Source organism: Salvelinus fontinalis, chromosome 18, assembly GCF_029448725.1.
Source record: "Salvelinus fontinalis isolate EN_2023a chromosome 18, ASM2944872v1, whole genome shotgun sequence".
In the NCBI taxonomy this organism is placed as follows: Eukaryota; Metazoa; Chordata; class Actinopteri; order Salmoniformes; family Salmonidae; genus Salvelinus; species Salvelinus fontinalis.
The window spans coordinates 41,379,067-41,395,634 of record NC_074682.1 but is presented as its reverse complement, the minus strand read 5'-3'; the positions used below and the strand labels follow the sequence as shown (position 1 = coordinate 41,395,634).

Sequence of the window (16,568 nt, the reverse complement as noted above, 5' to 3'; positions counted from 1 at the left end):
GTCGAGGGGTTCCGCTAGCGGAACGCCTGTTAAACAAGGATTTATGGAGATGTGGTATCCCTAAACTCCATTCTTTCCCCATTAATTTCCCCCATAGGAACTCATTTTCATTGCTTAGGACTACAAGCTAGCAAGCTCTATTGCATTAGAAGCTCCGCCCGCTAAGCGCACAGCTGGGGGGGTGTCCTGTATCCCTTGGGCTCCCAATGTCACGCGCCTAGAGGCTGGTAGACCAGTACAGTGGGAGAGGCGGCGTTTGCATGTGTATGTGCGTGTGTTTTCAAATGTCTGAAAGTTTGAGGACAGGAATATCTAGGTCAGCTTTCTTCCTTTTTCAGTTAACATCTGGTACATTCTGGAGTGAGGTTTTCAGTTAACATCTGGTACATTCTGGAGTGAGGTTTTCAGTTAACATCTGGTACATTCTGGAGTGAGGTTTTCAGTTAACATCTGGGACATTTTGCACATTCTGCTTTTCCGTTAATGTACCTTATGTTTTCAGTAGAGGGTTGTGAAGGGGGTTGGATGAAGTATCATGTTTTAGTTTAGAAAAAGGAACATTTCCAGTACCGTCAACTTTGCCAGAGCCCTTAATGTCTTATCTCACAGTGCATCAGAGCTCATAAAATGTTTTGTCAGACAATTTTCTTATCTTTTATTGTATCAAGAATAATAAGATAAAACCGAGTAATCTGTTGATTTAGCAACCAGTGTGAGACCAATCTCCCAGCAATCAGATTGAAGGCTATATTGTATTCCATTACACTGCAGAAGTCAAGACAGATTTGGGTCATCCTACCCTTGTAACGCCCAGAAGAACATGATTTCACTTGGAAAGTCCAGTCACTGCCTTTTAGGGGTGTCATTTTATGAAGACATGACATGACCTGGAGGATACAGTGAGTGTTTGGGTTCCGGCCAGACAGGAAATGACTCTGCTGCTGTAGCCATTCAGATAGTAGAACAAGCCACTCATTGAAGGTTAGGTCAACTCCTGTGTAATTATGTCTATTTATGTGTGCTGGTTTTGCAGAAAAAACAGGAACTGTCAGGAATCTGACTCTTGTCTAGCTGTGGTGTGTGTCTAGTCTGTGCCTGGATCTATATCAGGATTGTCAAATGGCCCGCGAGTCCCATCAATTTGAGCCGCAAGGTGGTTTGAGTAAGCCTTTCTTTAAATAATTTTTGCCCGGGGTAAAAAATATCTCAATGTACATGACTAAAACCAAATAGAAATGTTGTAGAAATGACAATGACATCTCTGTCCAGCTTGCTAAACAGTCATCAAAATGGAAACTAGACAGTCAAGGAGCATCGAAAATTTCAAAAGCGATGTATAGAGGACTTTTTATTTTTTGACGGCGAGGAAATATAACCAATTTTAAGGGCGGCCCTCCGGACTTTGATGAAGACCGCATATGGCCCGTGGGGTAAAATGAGTTTGACACCCCTGGTGTAGGCTATATGCTTATCTGTGGGGGGGACTGTGATCCTGTGTCTTCATTCTCTGCTATGAGGGGAATTTCCCTCTTGTCGTTTCCACTCCCCCACTTAGTCCTCAGCTTCTCATTCTAAGAAGGTTGCACTACATGCTTTTTCTCTCAGACTTTCCTGAAGAAATAGAGAAGAGTCAAAGAATGAGGGATTGAGAAATCAAAGAGATAAGAAACGGGAAGGATAGAGAGGTAAAAGAAAATACAACTACTCCTACGGAGTTCCAGCAGTCTCCTAGGGAGGGGTGACCAAGCCTGACTCACTAGAAGAAACAGGCTTCCCTTTAACGGCAGTCATGTGAGGAAGGAAGCAGGAAATCCCCTCTTCCCCCTGCCTGGCCCCTTACATGCTGCATTAGAGCAGAGACTTGTCTGCTGTCAGAGAGGACCATATGATACTAATTCACACATGCTAATGTAGTGTACTCACTCCCATCACATCATAGAACTGCATTAGTCTACACTTTGTAGAGTAGACTAAATGCTCAAAGGTGTTCACTGTTCACATTTGCAAAAAACAAACACACATTAAAACGAACAAATACAGTATAAACTATGTGTACCTTCAGGCACTATAGGCTACTTTCTATTAATGCAGACTAAATAAAATACTCATGAATTTAAAGAACACAAAGAAACAAACCACTTTCATATCATTTAAGCTACATCACAGACTACCACACACACAGCATGCAGTAATACTGCGATGGGGAGGGAGATGGAGACAGTGGAGGGGGAGTGCTGAGAGAAACCCAGCCTCTTCCATTCTACAGCACATGAAGTGGTGCAGCCCGCCTCACACCCCTTAGTACCACGTGGTACACTCCAGACCAGTCAGAGGGATTTAAAGGGATTGTTATGTGTACAGAAAACCGGCCTGATCCAGGAAGCAGCACAGGCACAGAGGCAAAGAGAAGGGGGGGGGGAGCAGAGAAAAACACTCATTGCAAAACAGGACCGAGTGGGAAAACTAAAGAGACAGTGATAACAGAGAATCAGAGAGACCGTGAGAGAAGACAGTGTATCCCGCTGCTGCTGCTGAATGTGTGAGGGTGAGAGCATACTCTGTCTCTCTCCCTCTCTCTCTTTGTCATCACTCTTTCCACGTCCGTCCGCTGTGTCTGTGGGGGAGGGAGCAGCAGCCGTCCTGTCCCGGGCCTGGTGACATGTGCCAGCATCCCACAGGAGCCCTCACAAGCCCACCGCCACCACGACCGTGAGGTACTGTAACACTGTAACTGGAATGACAGTGATGTAGCCAGCTGTCTTCTCCTTCGGGAATAATATAGCCATGTTGTTAGAATGCTAGTTGTGTGGTGGAGACAGCTTCTGTATTGTACCCTGCTCTGCTACTTCTGAGAGAGGAGCGGGATGTACACATGTACATTGCACACACAGCACACACTGACCAACACAGGCACCATCGGCCAATGCAGCAGGAAATTGCTGTTGCTGACAGCAATTTAAAGAGGGATGGAAACTGGGATGAGACGGGGATGAGGCTGGGGGGGGGGCGATGAACGAAAGCATCCTTTGGAAGGAGAGGGCAGATAGAGAAGGCTGCGTCACAGCTGTACCGCCGGGCCGGTCTGTCGCTAGTCTCACCGATCTCGGTTGTACTTACTGCAGTGTCAGAGTGATGGGTGACTCACCAAAGGGTTTGGGTGAGGGGGTAGATCTCTAAGAGAACATATTGCCTGTGTGTGATGACCGCTGATATCCATGTTGTGAGTTAAAGTACCTGCCGGTGTCCTGTCCTTATTCCTATTTAATGTTAACTCCCCAGATTATTAGTACAGTCAGTTTGTCTCTAAAATCATAGTCGTTTGAACTTTGCATTGTGGAGTACTATGACATTTGAAGTAGGAATTTCTTCTGTCCCACCCATAAAGGGACCTTTTCAAAAGTCCTCAATTCAGCACAGTTAAAAATGTTCAGCGTATGTGATGCCACAGTCTATTTCTAGCAATGTAGTCCCAAACTTGAATTGCTAGAAATATAAACTACAGAGTATTTGATGTTTGTTTACCATAATCCTGCTAGTTATAATTGTCCACCTCATTTGGTAAAGTAAGCATTCCTGTGGTGGGCTAGTGGCCTAAGCCACTGCCTCCAGAACACATATACCAAGCTAGCATGGGTTTGAATCCGGTCCATTGCTTTTTCAGCACACTGTTTTCACCTTTCGTCTCTCTACCTCTCTTTATCCTATCCAATAAAGTAAAAATACATAAGGTGTGGGACCTGCTGTCACCTCCCTGCAAAAAAAAAAGATGGGGGGGGGGGGATTAATTATGCATTATTGTGTGCGTGTGTGTGTGTCATCTGTGTGACATGACAGCATGTTGATTGCGTGCAGAAACGTGAGAGGATCAATAGCAGCTCTCACTCAGGTATTCATCACTGGTCCTTTTCACCTGAACGGCCTTTAGGGTCTTTCCTCAGTTACCTCGACTAACCAGTGCCCCCGCACATTGACTCTGTACCACTACCCCCTGTATATAGCCTCGCTATTGTTATTTTACTGCTGCTGTTTAATTATTTTTTACGTTTATTTTCAGTTTTTTACATAACACTTATTTTTCTTAACTTCTTAAAGCATTGTTGGTTAAGGGCTTGTAAGTAAGCATTTCACTGTAAGGACTACACTTGTTGTATTCGGCGCATGTGACATCAGATTTGATTTGATTCCCAAGGCTCTGTAGAAAATAGTCCATACTGTAGCAAGAAGACTTGAGGAATTCAGGCTACATTTGAGACAATATATTGAGGCAAAAAGGGGTTCAAAGTACAGTTTTTTTACAGTCTTATCTGTGGCTGCTAAGGAATATTTGCAGAGTACGTCGCCCTCTCAGGGAATAGACCGAGGGAGGTGTAGTGAGCTGTGAAGCAACAGCTGCCTCTCACACACTGATGCCATAAACAGTCTACAATACAACATATGATACACACACACACACACACAGCATATGGTCAGACACACAATCTGTCTCTCACGAAAACAATCAGGATAGACGCATCTTTCTTAAACACACACACACCACACACTTCTCACACACACACACAGCATTGTCTCCTCACTGTGTCCACTGTCTGAGAGCTCTTGTTATCGTATGTAGGTCACCGCTCTGTGAGGATGTCATCTGTCACTTAGCACTGGGTCAGGATGTCATCTACTGAGATGGCCTGGCCTCTCGCTGATGCATCCCAGGGACACACACACTGGGACAGCAGACAGGGACACACACATGGCAAGCCTAGTGGTTAGAGCGTTGGGTCAGTAATCAAAATGTTGCTGGATCACATCCCGAGCTGACAAGGTAAACATCTGTTGTTCTGCCCCTGAACAAGGCAGAGAACAGTTTTCCCTGGTAATCCGTAATTGTAAATAAGTATATGTTCTTAACGGACTTGCCTAGTTAAATAAAGGTTCAAAAAAGAAAGACTCAGTCCAGTGTAATGCAGGAGAGGAGGGTACGAGAAGGAGAGAGGTGTAGGCTCAGGCCTTAGTTTTCCCCTCATCATCATCTCTCTGAGGTGAGCTCAGCTGACTGACTGCACTGTCATGCTGTGTGTTGAGGAGCTGGGCTTTCATTACAATGAGGATTCATGGTAAGGTAGGACCTAGGACAGCCCATCTACACACAAACACACACATTTTGTAAACAGTAAAAAACACGCAAGCAGCATCTTACTGGAAATGTGCTACAGGCTAGATGGCACACAACCTGTACAGAGTACTGATGTGCCAAGGTACATTCGCAGGGAAAGTAGATTATACAGGTGCTCCAAAATAAAAAACACTGTCTGGGTTCTTTTAAAACTGGATGAATGCAGTGTGTTACCCTGGAGTGTTTGCATAAAATGGAAATACGCTCACACACGTTTGGTCCCCATTCAAAAACAATTGGTTGTGAATGGATGGATTTTCTCTGCGGTTTTCAGACTGTTACTAATTGTTACTCTCCAATACCAATCAGTTGTCATGGCGCTGGGCTACGTCAGTGCGCGCTAACATCAAAAGCTTTCCTTGCGTTGTGAATGAAATAACTAATGATGTCCCTGTACCATGTAGGCCTAATGCTTAGAGATCTGTCCCTGCACATGATCAGGGTATGTGTATTTACTGTCATATCACTGTCTTTCTGTACTTTGTATTTTTTACTAGACCTATATCATAGTTTACATGAAGCACAGTAGTCTATGTCCTCTTTCCATGATCACTATAGCTCCTTCTCCACTTCAAACTAGCCCCTCTGTCCTTCTCTAAAACAACCACTAGGCTTTAAGCCGCTGTATTGTGTTGCATGTTTTGATTCATGTTGTAAATCAGGGTCACACAATGCAAATCCTAATCCTCTGGGCCACTGTGTCTGCAGTGTGCAGTAGTTTTGTTACGCCATTACTTTGTAGTAGCCCATCACCCAGTCATATAGCCTGCCTAGTGTTGTTAGTATGAGTTAGTTATTGGCAGTGTTTACTGCAGGATATGTCTGTGGTGGTGTTGCCCCCTTCCCTGATGTTACTGAGCTAAATGGGTCTGGTGGGTGCTGGATTAAGAGGCATATGTGGTGGAGGGAGGGGAGGATTATGTGGAGGCTACGCAGGGGAGAATGGAGTATGTGTTCTTGTCTCTGTGTCCTGCTCGGTGCTTTGATTGCCAAAGCTGATATCACTGAAGAAATACTGAATAAAGTCCCATAAACGGGAAATATAATACCATATCTCATATAGGGGTGTTAACGTGTGCTGGGGAGGCCTAGCCCCATCAACTACTGTAGTCATGTCTAAACCTGCCGACATAGACATGCTGTTTTAACCCAGTGGCCTAGCAACACAGTAGGACGCTTCCAGGTGCTCTAGATGTTAGTGGGTTGCTTTGCTTTAGCCTCCCAGTAGGCCTAGCTCTGTCCGCATGTCTATCTTGGACACGCTGTCCTACAATTTGTGGAGCATAGCGTTCTCTACACATTTTTTTGGGGGGGGAGAAAAGTGTTTAATTGAGTGTGTGTGAGTGCGTGCGTGCGTGCCCGTTTGTGTGCAGCAGATGGCAAAGACTTAATTGTCAGAGGTTTTGTACAGTGCCTTCAGAAAGTATTCACACCACTTGAATTTCTCCACAACCAGAATTTAAAATGGATTAAATTGAGATGTTTTGTCACTGGCCTACACATAATACCTCATAATGTTAGTGGAATTATGTTTTTTGAAAATTTGTACTAATTAATTTTAAATGAAAGCTCAAATGTCTTGAGTCAATAAGTATTCAACCCCTTTGTTATGACAAGCCTAAATATGTTCAGGAGTAAAAATCTCCTTAAGTCATAATAAGTTGCATGGACTCACTCTGTATGCAATAATAAACTCAGCAAAAAAATAAATGTCCTCTCATTGTCAACTGCGTTTATTTTCAGCAAACCTAACATGTAAATATTTGTATAAACATAACACGATTCAACAACTGAGACATAAACTGAACAAGTTCCACAGACATGTGACTAACATAAATGGAATAATGAACAAAGGGGGGGGTCAAAATCAAAAGTAACAGTCAGTATCTGGTGTGGCCACCAGCTGCATTAAGTACTGCAGTGCATCTCCTCCTCATGGACTGCACCAGATTTGCCAGTTCTTGCGGTGAGATGTTACCCCACTTTTCCACCAAGGCACCTGCAAGTTCCCGGACATTTCTGGGGGTAATGGACCTAGCCCTCATCCTCCGATCCAACAGGTCCCAGACGTGCTCAATGGGATTGAGATCCGGGCTCTTCGCTGGCCATGGCAGAACACTGACATTCCTGTTTTGCAGAAAATCACGCACAGATCGAGCAGTATGGCTGGTGGCATTGTCATGCTGGAGGGTCATGTCAGGATGAGCCTGCAGGAAGGGTACCACATGAGGGAGGTGAATGTCTCCCCTGTAATGCACTGCGCTGAGATTGCCTACAAGGACAACAAGCTCAGTCCGATGATGCTGTGAGACATCGCCCCAGACCATGACGGACCCTCCACCTCCAAATCGATCCCGCTCCAGAGTACAGGCCTCAGTGTAACGCTCATTTCTGTGACGATAAACACGAATTCGACCATCACCCCTGGTGAGACAAAACCGCAACTCGTCAGTGAAGAGCACTTTTTGCAAGTCCTGTCTGGTCCAGCAACGGTGGGTTTGTGCCCATAGGCGACGTTGTTTCTGTTGAGGACCTGCCTTACAACAGGCCTACAAGCCCTCAGTCCAGCCTCTCTGAGCCTATTCCGGACAGTCTGAGTACCGATGGAGAGATTGTGCGTTCCTGGTGTAACTCGGGCAGTTGTTGTTGCCGTCCTGTTCCTGTCCCACAGGTGTGATGTTTGGATGTACCGATCCTGTGCAGGTGTTGTTTCATGTGGTCTGCCACTGCGAGGACAATCAGCTGTCCGTCCTGTCTCCCTGTAGCGCTGTTTTAGGCGTCTCACAGTACGGACATGGCAATTTGTTGCCCTGGCTACAGCTACAGTCCTCATGCCTCCTTGCAGAATGCCTAAGGCACGTTCACGCAGATGAGCAAGGACCCTGGGCATCTTTCTTTTGGTGTTTTTCAGTCAGTAGAAAGGCCTCTTTAGTGTCCTAAGTTTTCATAACTGTGACCTTAATTGCCTACCGTCTGTAAGCTTAGTGTCTTAACGGCCGTTCCACAGGTGCATGTTCATTAATTGTTTATGGTTCATTGAACAAGCATGGGGAACAGGGTTTAAACCCTTTACAATGATGATCTGTGAAGTTATTTGGATTTTTACAAATTATCTTTGAAAGACATGGTCCTGAAAAAGGGACATTTCTTTTTTTGCTGAGTTTAGTATTTAACATGATTTTTCTACCCCACACATACAGTTATCTGTAAGGTCCTTCAGTCCCTCAGTGCATTTCAAACACAGATTCAACCACAAAGACCAGGGAGATTTTCCAATGCCTCGCAAAGAAGGGCACCTATTGGTAGATTGGTAAACATTAAAAAAGATATTGAATATCCCTTTAAGCATGGTGAAGTTATTTATTACACTTTGGATGGTGTATCAATACACCCAGTCACTGCACAAATACAGGCATCCTTTCTAACTCAGTAACCAGAGAGGAAGGAGACCGCTCAGGGATTTCAGCATGAGGCCAATGGTGACTTCAAAACAGTTACAGAGTTTAATGGCTGTGATACAAGAACTGTGGCTGGATCAACAACATTGTAGTTACTCAAAAATACTAATCTGAATGACAGAGTGAAATAAGGAATACAAATATTCCAAAACATGCATCCTGTTTGCAACAAGGCACTAAAGTAATACTGCAAAAAATGTGGCAAAGAAATTAACTTTTTGTCCTGAGTACAAAGTGTTATGTTTGGGGAAAACGCAACACATCACTGAGTACCACTCTTCATATTTTCAAGCATGGCGGTGGCTTCATCATGTTATGGGTATGCTTGTCATCGGCAAAGCCTGGGGAGTTATTTAGGATAAAAAGAAACGTAATAGAGCTCAGCACAGGCAAAATCGTAGTGGAAAAATTGGTTCAGTCTGCTTTCCAGCAGACACTGGGAGATGAATACACAAGGCCAAATATACACTGAAGTTGCTTACTAAGACGACACTAAGTGGCCTAGTTACAGTTTTGACCTAACTCAACTTGAAAATCTACAGCAAGACTTGAAAATGTCTGTCTAGCAATGATCAACCACCAACTTGGCAGAGCTTGAAGAATACAAAATAAATAAAAGTGCAAATATTGTAGTCCAGGTGTGCTAAGTTCTTAGGGACTTACCCAGAAAGACTCACAGCTGTAATCGATACCAAAGTTGATTCGAACATGTATTGACTTAGGGGGTTGAATACTTATCTAATCAATATATATTAGAGTATTATTTTTTTTCCATTTGATTTTTTATGTTTGAATGTTTCTTCCACTTTGATAGTACAGAGTATTTTCTGTATATTGTTGACAAAAAAGGACAATTCAATACATTTGAATCCCATTTTGTAACGCAACAAAATGTGAAAAATGTCAAGGGGTGTGAATACTTTTTAAAGGCATTGTAGCTGAATGAATGAACAGTCATTGTAATGGAGCCCAGAGTCTGTCTGTCTGTATGTGTTTTGATGAGTCCCAGTTGCTCTGGCATCTTTCATTGGGTGATTTGGCCCTGTTCAATTATCCAGACAGCCATTAGGCCTATCAGAGCATGCTGTTGGGCACACACACACTAATCTACAGGGCTCGTCTGTCATAAAATAGAACCTTCTGCATCTCAGGGGTCCCATCCAGTCCAAAGGCCTTATGGGTATGCTACGGTAGCATTCTCTGTGCAGGAAAACACACACACACACAGTTTAGCAAACTTCCACGTAGCTTTTGAGCTCATCCCTCATCTTTTGGTTATTAAGCCTCCATCGCTCTCTCTCGCTCTCTGTCTGTGTGTGTATTTTCTATGGGACAGACATAATGGGGTCTTTATCCTGTGCCTGCCTGTGTAGTGTGTACTTTCTCACCCTGTTGTGTCCGTCTCAGGGGAAGGTGCTGTCATTGTTCTCCACCCCACCTCGCCTCCCCTCTCTCTGACCAGCAGGCCAGGTCTCCATGGCAACGGGTGGCTGGCATCCGACTAAATGTATCTCTGTTAATGAGCACTCCACCTGAATGGCCCCCAGTGTGGGCTGTATACCACAGAGACTGCTGCCACACACACACATCACTCCGACGACTCCTGCTGCTGCTGCCTGACACACACTGCAGTGGGAAGGTACACAGCTCAGAGTCAGCAGTGCTGTGGAGAGACTAACACACCACTGACGCTGTCGTACAGTAGGGAGGCTCCTCTGTGCTGTATACGAAGCCACAACACCGCTGCTGAGAGCAGTTGAGGGTCAGAGGGGAGTCTACTAGTGTAGACCCATTTTGTAGGTGATGATGCAAGAGTTCTGGCTGTGAAAATATGTGTTTTAATGTTTGCTCTGAATTTAGCAAATCCATGCAACGCACTCTCTCTCCCTCCCAGTTTTATAACTTTTTATTTTCTTTGTCTTTTTTGTAATGTTTGTTGTTTAACGCTCTATCTCTTTCTCTCCCTCCCTTTGTCTCTCCATCGCCCTCCCTCTCTAGATCTGCGTGGTGTAGCAGAGCAGGCCAAGACCCTGAAGCCTCAGCGATCCGTCCCTGGGACGCCCGTCACTAACACACTCAAACACTTCCCCATCGACCTGCGTACATCCATGGACGGAAAGTACAAGGAGATTGCAGAGGTGAGATCACAGGGACACAGTGTTATCACTACCCTAGTGTGTGTTTGTGTGCGACTGCGTGTGTTTTTAGATGTTTGTGTGTGTTAAATGCTCATATTGTTTAAGGACAATAGTGTATTGTAATGATTCTTTAACTCTTCCTGTGCGTGTGTGTTCTAATGTTAATTTGACGGTGTATCTCTCAGGAGCTGTTCACTCGCAGCCTGACGGAGAGTGAGATGCGCACCGCTCCTTATGAGTTCCCTGAGGACAGCCCCATCGAGCAGCTGGAGGAGCGACGCCAACGCCTGGAGAGGCAGATCAGCCAGGACATCAAGTGAGAGATGCAGCAGACATGCACACACACATACACACCAACACAGCTCCCACATACACACCCAAACAACCCACCTCTACCACAGGAACTCATACACGCTCAACAGCTTCCATCATGTTGGTTGCAAGCTACCAGCTAACTAACATAAGCAAACAGCTAATTGAATCAGTCCGTAGCATTCACATCCTAGTGTTCCAGTCTGTTCCACCCACAGGAGAGGGAGGGGGAAGGAATTCTGTCTGTGTTGCTGGGGTGGTGATGGCCGGTTTCACTAAGCCAATCTGGGGGGGTGGATCTGACACACTAAGGAATCCATGCTCCACTCAAAGCAGCAGGGTCATGTGACCAATCAAGGTATACATACCACTGCTAACTGATCATGTTTCTCTGTTTGTCTCATCCCACCTGATCACTCTTCACACTCTGGTCCCATTTGTGTGTCATGTGCGTTTCTGTGGCTATTTTGTGTGTTTTGTTTGTGTACCTGTATTTGCATCCTCTCTGTCTGTCTTTCTGTGTTTCTGTGTGCACATGTGCTTGTGTGGCCCTTTCTCTTTCCTTTTGCTTTGCGTCACCCATACCCATCGTGCCCCCCTGCCTTCTGACCTCGCCTCGCCGCCCTGCGCTCCGCACTACGCCACGCCAGGCTTGAGCCAGAGATCCTGCTCCGCGCCAAGCAGGAGTTCATGAAAATCGACAGCGATGCCGACCTGGAGTGAGTGAGCTGTCCTTTCAGTCTCTCTCTCTGTCTTTTGCCTTTTCCTAACAATCTTGCTACTGCACAAAGTCATGTTTTTACCTACATCTGCACACCGTATGTACAATCCTTGGCACTCATTTGCTGAAGAGTTTGATTTTAAATGTATAATATTGTCATATATTGAGAATGTTCCAGTCCAACTCCATTAACTAAATACCGTATGAGTTCCCTGTTCCCTGGTGATGTGAGGTATAGATTACCACAGGTGATTTTTATTTATTTATTTTTAACCTTTATTTAACTAGGCAAGGTGATGAGTTGTTGATGTTGAGTCTTCAGGGGGGGGCTCTGAGGTGCCAGGCTGTTAATACATTTACATTTGAGTCATTTAGCAGATGTTCTTATCCAGAGAGACTTACAGTTGGTGTATTCATCTTAAGACGGCTAGGTGAGACAACCATATATCACAGTCGTAGTAAGTACACTTTTCCTCAGTACAGAAGTTATTATCAAAGTCGATGCTAGTAGGAACAGACAAGTGCAAAGTTATTTTTTTAAATGGGGGGGGGGGGGGTGAGACTGAGATGTATTATTTAATATTCTCTTTGTAGAGGTAGTGTTTCCCGAGGTTTTGGGAAGATGAGCAGGGACTGCTGTCCTAGCGTCGGGGGGAAGCTCGTTCCATCTTTGGGGTACAAGGCCACCAGTGTCGGGCCCAGGTGCAACCTTTCACTGGCCTAATTGGCGCCTATCTCCAAGACGCTTATCACCATGGTTTCCACTGCATCAGCAAAACGCTTTGATATTCATCTTATTGACAAAACTCTGTAGATGTCTCATTGTATTCATGACATAAATAGTCATTCAGTTTTAATGCAGATATGCAACAGCTGAGGCCCAATTCACAGAGAGACAAAGACTATCTTCTGTTCTGACATATTTCCAACTTAACCTTCTTCAAAGTGTACTTTACCAATAAAGTATTGCTGAATGTGTTTTCATAGTAGAACTATTTACATGAGGTTTCTCTTAACATTCCCTCCACATCATACCTCCACCCGTGCTCTCTCCTACCCTCCTCTTTCTCTTCTCTCTCTCTAGGTTGATGAATCAGGAGGATGGTGTTGACAGGACGGATGATGGCTGGATGAAGGAGAGGGTATTACCGATGGAGCGAGAGTACCAGCGTGTGTCAATATCAGGGGAGGAGAAGTGTGGGGTGAGAGCCACTGACTAAACAACTTGATTGAATAAATCCAATCACAGTCCATCCTGATTTGTGTTTTATCAAATCGATCAAATGTTATTTGTCACATGCGCCAAAAACAAGAGGTGTAGACCTTACAGTGAAATGCTTACTTACAAGCCCTTAACCAACAATGCAGATTTAAGAAAAAAAGTGTTCAAGTATTTACTCAAATAAACTGAAGTAAAAAATATATTACAAAAAAAAAAATATATAGATATATACACTACCGTTCAAAAGTTTGGGGTCACTTAGAAATGTCCTTGTTTTTGAAAGAAAAGCTAAAAAAATTGTCCAATAAAATAACATCAAATTGATCAGAAATACAGTGTAGACATTGTTAATGTTGTAAATTACTATTGCAGCTGGAAACGGCAGATTTCTTGGAATATGGAATATGGAATATCTACATAGGTGTATAGAGGCCCATTATCAGCAACTATCACTTCTGTGTTCCAATGACACGTTGTGTTAGCTAATCCAAGTTGATAATTTTAAAGGGCTAATTGATCATTAGGAAATCCTTTTGCAATTCTGTTAGCACAGCTGAAAACTGTTGTTCTGATTAGAGGCAATACAACTGGCCAATAGTCATTTACAACATTAACCATGTCTACACTGTATTTCTGATCAAGTTGATGTTATTTTAATGGACAAACAATTAGCTTTTCTTTAAAAAATAATGACATTTCTAGCAGTAAAATAACAATAGTGAGGCTATATACAGGGGGTACCGGTACAGAGTCAATGTGGGGGGGCACCGGTTAGTCAAGGTAATATGTACATGTAGGTAGAGGTAAAGTGACTATGCATAGATAATAAACAGAGAGTAGCAGCAGCGTACATATGGGGAGTGGGGGGGGGACAATGCAAATAGTCCGGGTAGCCATTTGATTAGCTGTTCAGGAGTTTCATGGCTTGGGGGTAGAAGCTGTTAAGAAGCCTTTTGGACCTAGACTTGGCGCTCCGGTACCGCTTGGGTGATCTTTCATTGTGCCACATGCTCACTATGGAAGTGAAACCAATTCAGTCAACAAACCTATTGAAGTAAAAGAGGAGTGGGCTAGGAATGGACATGACTTCGACTTGTATTTCTTTAGACAGTTGGATATACAGGGGAGTCAGAGTAGGGAGGAGAGCGTGGTCTGTGTAGTGAACCTTGTTCTTCGGTTTGGGGACAGCAGGTGGGCTACAGTGTTACCAACTCATCCACTCTCAGGCACGTTGCAATGGCCTCTTGGTAGTGTGTGGATGTCTAATCACTGTAGACTATGTCTGACTTGTAAGGTTCTGCCTTGCCCAGGTGCCCTTCACAGACCTGGTGGATGCAGCTAAGTGTGTGGTGAAGGCCCTGTTCATCAGGGAGAAGTACATCGCTCTGTCCATGCAGAACTTCTGTAAGACCACTGCCCGTGAGCTGGGAGAGCTGGGAGAGAAACCCCTGGACCTACGTGTCTATGAGGAGATCCCTGAGACCCCCGTTGATGCAGGTATGACACACACACACTAACACACACACCTGACACGTTGGGTATGACACAATAACACCTGACACGTTGGGTATGACACACTAACACCTGACACGTTGGGTTTGACACACTAACACCTGACACGTTGGGTTTGACACACTAACACCTGACACGTTGGGTTTGACACACTAACACCTGACACGTTGGGTTTGACACAATAACACCTGACACGTTGGGTTTGACACAATAACACACACACCTGACACGTTGGGTTTGACACACTAACACCTGACACGTTGGGTTTGACACACTAACACCTGACACGTTGGGTATGACACACTAACACCTGACACGTTGGGTATGACACACTAACACCTGACACGTTGGGTTTGACACAATAACACCTGACACGTTGGGTTTGACACACTAACACCTGACACGTTGGGTTTGACACAATAACACCTGACACGTTGGGTTTGACACAATAACACCTGACACGTTGGGTATGACACACTAACACCTGACACGTTGGGTTTGACACACTAACACCTGGCACGTTGGGTTTGACACTAACACCTGACACGTTGGGTATGACACACTAACACCTGACACGTTGGGTATGACACACTAACACCTGACACGTTGGGTTTGACACACTAACACACACACCTGACACGTTGGGTATGACACACACACACACACACACACACACACACACACACACACACACACACACACACACACACCTGACACGTTGGGTATGGCACTAACTGAGACACACAGGCATAGCTATAGTGTTTCTGTCCCAATCTCCTCTAGCAATTGAATTACTTTGTGAAATTGTGAATGAAAATGTTGTAATATGAATCATTGAGGTAAAATAGTATGGTCAACTTTTCTTCTTTCCCTACTGTCTCCCACAGATGCTCCAGTCCACCCCCCTGTCTCAGAGACTCACCCCTATGAAAACCAGGTCACCAAGAACATGCCTGCAGACACAGAGTACAGGTGTAAGATGGTGGATGGGGTCATGCATGTCTACACCAAGAAGAGCCCCATGGAGAAGTGAGTGTGTTTGTTTGAGTCTGCTTGTTTTCAGTTAGTTTCTAGTTGTGTGTGTGATGGCTTATCTGGGTCTGTAGTTCTGGGTCTGTATGTTTGTGGAAGAGAGACTGGATAACTGATTGTCCATCATTTCCAGGAGTACAGAGTTGGACCTGCCCTACCCAGACCTGAAGGAGTACATCGCTGACATGAACGTCATGATGGCTCTCATCATCAACGGACCAGTGTAAGTGTTACTGGGTCTTCGCTTTAGAATCATAGCTTTAACATCAGTCACATCTGTTGGCTCTGCAGTAGAATACACTGTCTGTGTGTGTGTGTGTGTGTGCGTGCGTGCAGAAAGTCGTTCTGCTACCGCCGGCTGCAGTACCTGAGCTCTAAGTTCCAGATGCACATCCTGCTGAACGAGATGAAGGAGCTGGCAGCCCAGAAGCAGGTTCCTCACCGCGACTTTTACAACATTCGCAAGGTGAATGAACACCAGCACAACAACAGTCCCAACACTGGAGCACAGCATCTGCAACACGTCTATAATGCCTGTTCCATATCAGTTAGTCCCCCCCACAATGTTGGATAGAAATATATTTTGAAGTTTACACCAGAGCTAACTAACCCAGGCTTTTTCTTTAGTCTTTCTGGCATCCATCCTCAATGTCTCACTGTCCCTGACCCTGACTCTCGCCCCTCCCTCTGCCCCCAGGTGGACACCCACATCCACGCTTCGTCCTGTATGAACCAGAAGCACCTTTTGCGCTTTATCAAGCGGGCCATGAAGAAGTACCCTGGGGAGATAGTCCACATGGAGCACGGGCGGGGACAGACCCTCATGGAGGTGTTTGAGAACATGAACCTGACCGCCTTCGACCTGAGTGTGGACACACTGGACATGCACGCGGTGAGGAGAGGGGAGGGGAGAAGAACATTGTTAAAGAGGGATGGGTAAGAGAATTGGGGAAGACGAGTGGAACAGTAGATGTAGTGTCACCTGTCTGTTCTCAGGACCGCAACACGT

The 16,568-nt window shown here is 44.9% G+C and overlaps 1 protein-coding gene across 3 annotated transcripts in view; it reads left to right on the top strand.

Annotated features, from left to right (window-relative positions):
* LOC129815540 (AMP deaminase 2-like) overlaps window positions 1-16,568 on the top strand; it is a 58,198-nt gene that overhangs the window by 33,313 nt on the left and 8,317 nt on the right. Inside the window, exons 1-11 of one of the 3 annotated variants that reach the window (XM_055869457.1) lie at window positions 2,340-2,714; window positions 10,621-10,760; window positions 10,946-11,076; window positions 11,723-11,791; window positions 12,878-12,995; window positions 14,326-14,512; window positions 15,415-15,556; window positions 15,693-15,782; window positions 15,896-16,025; window positions 16,257-16,451; window positions 16,556-16,568. The exon at window positions 16,556-16,568 is cut by the window's right edge and continues 119 nt beyond it. In XM_055869457.1, coding sequence (XP_055725432.1) covers window positions 10,731-10,760; window positions 10,946-11,076; window positions 11,723-11,791; window positions 12,878-12,995; window positions 14,326-14,512; window positions 15,415-15,556; window positions 15,693-15,782; window positions 15,896-16,025; window positions 16,257-16,451; window positions 16,556-16,568 — 1,105 coding nt within the window. In that variant the 5' untranslated portion in view covers window positions 2,340-2,714; window positions 10,621-10,730. Of the gene's footprint in view, window positions 1-2,339; window positions 2,715-10,620; window positions 10,761-10,945; window positions 11,077-11,722; window positions 11,792-12,877; window positions 12,996-14,325; window positions 14,513-15,414; window positions 15,557-15,692; window positions 15,783-15,895; window positions 16,026-16,256; window positions 16,452-16,555 lie in introns of those variants that run through there. The other 2 variants (XM_055869455.1, XM_055869456.1) reach the window with 2 other exon arrangements.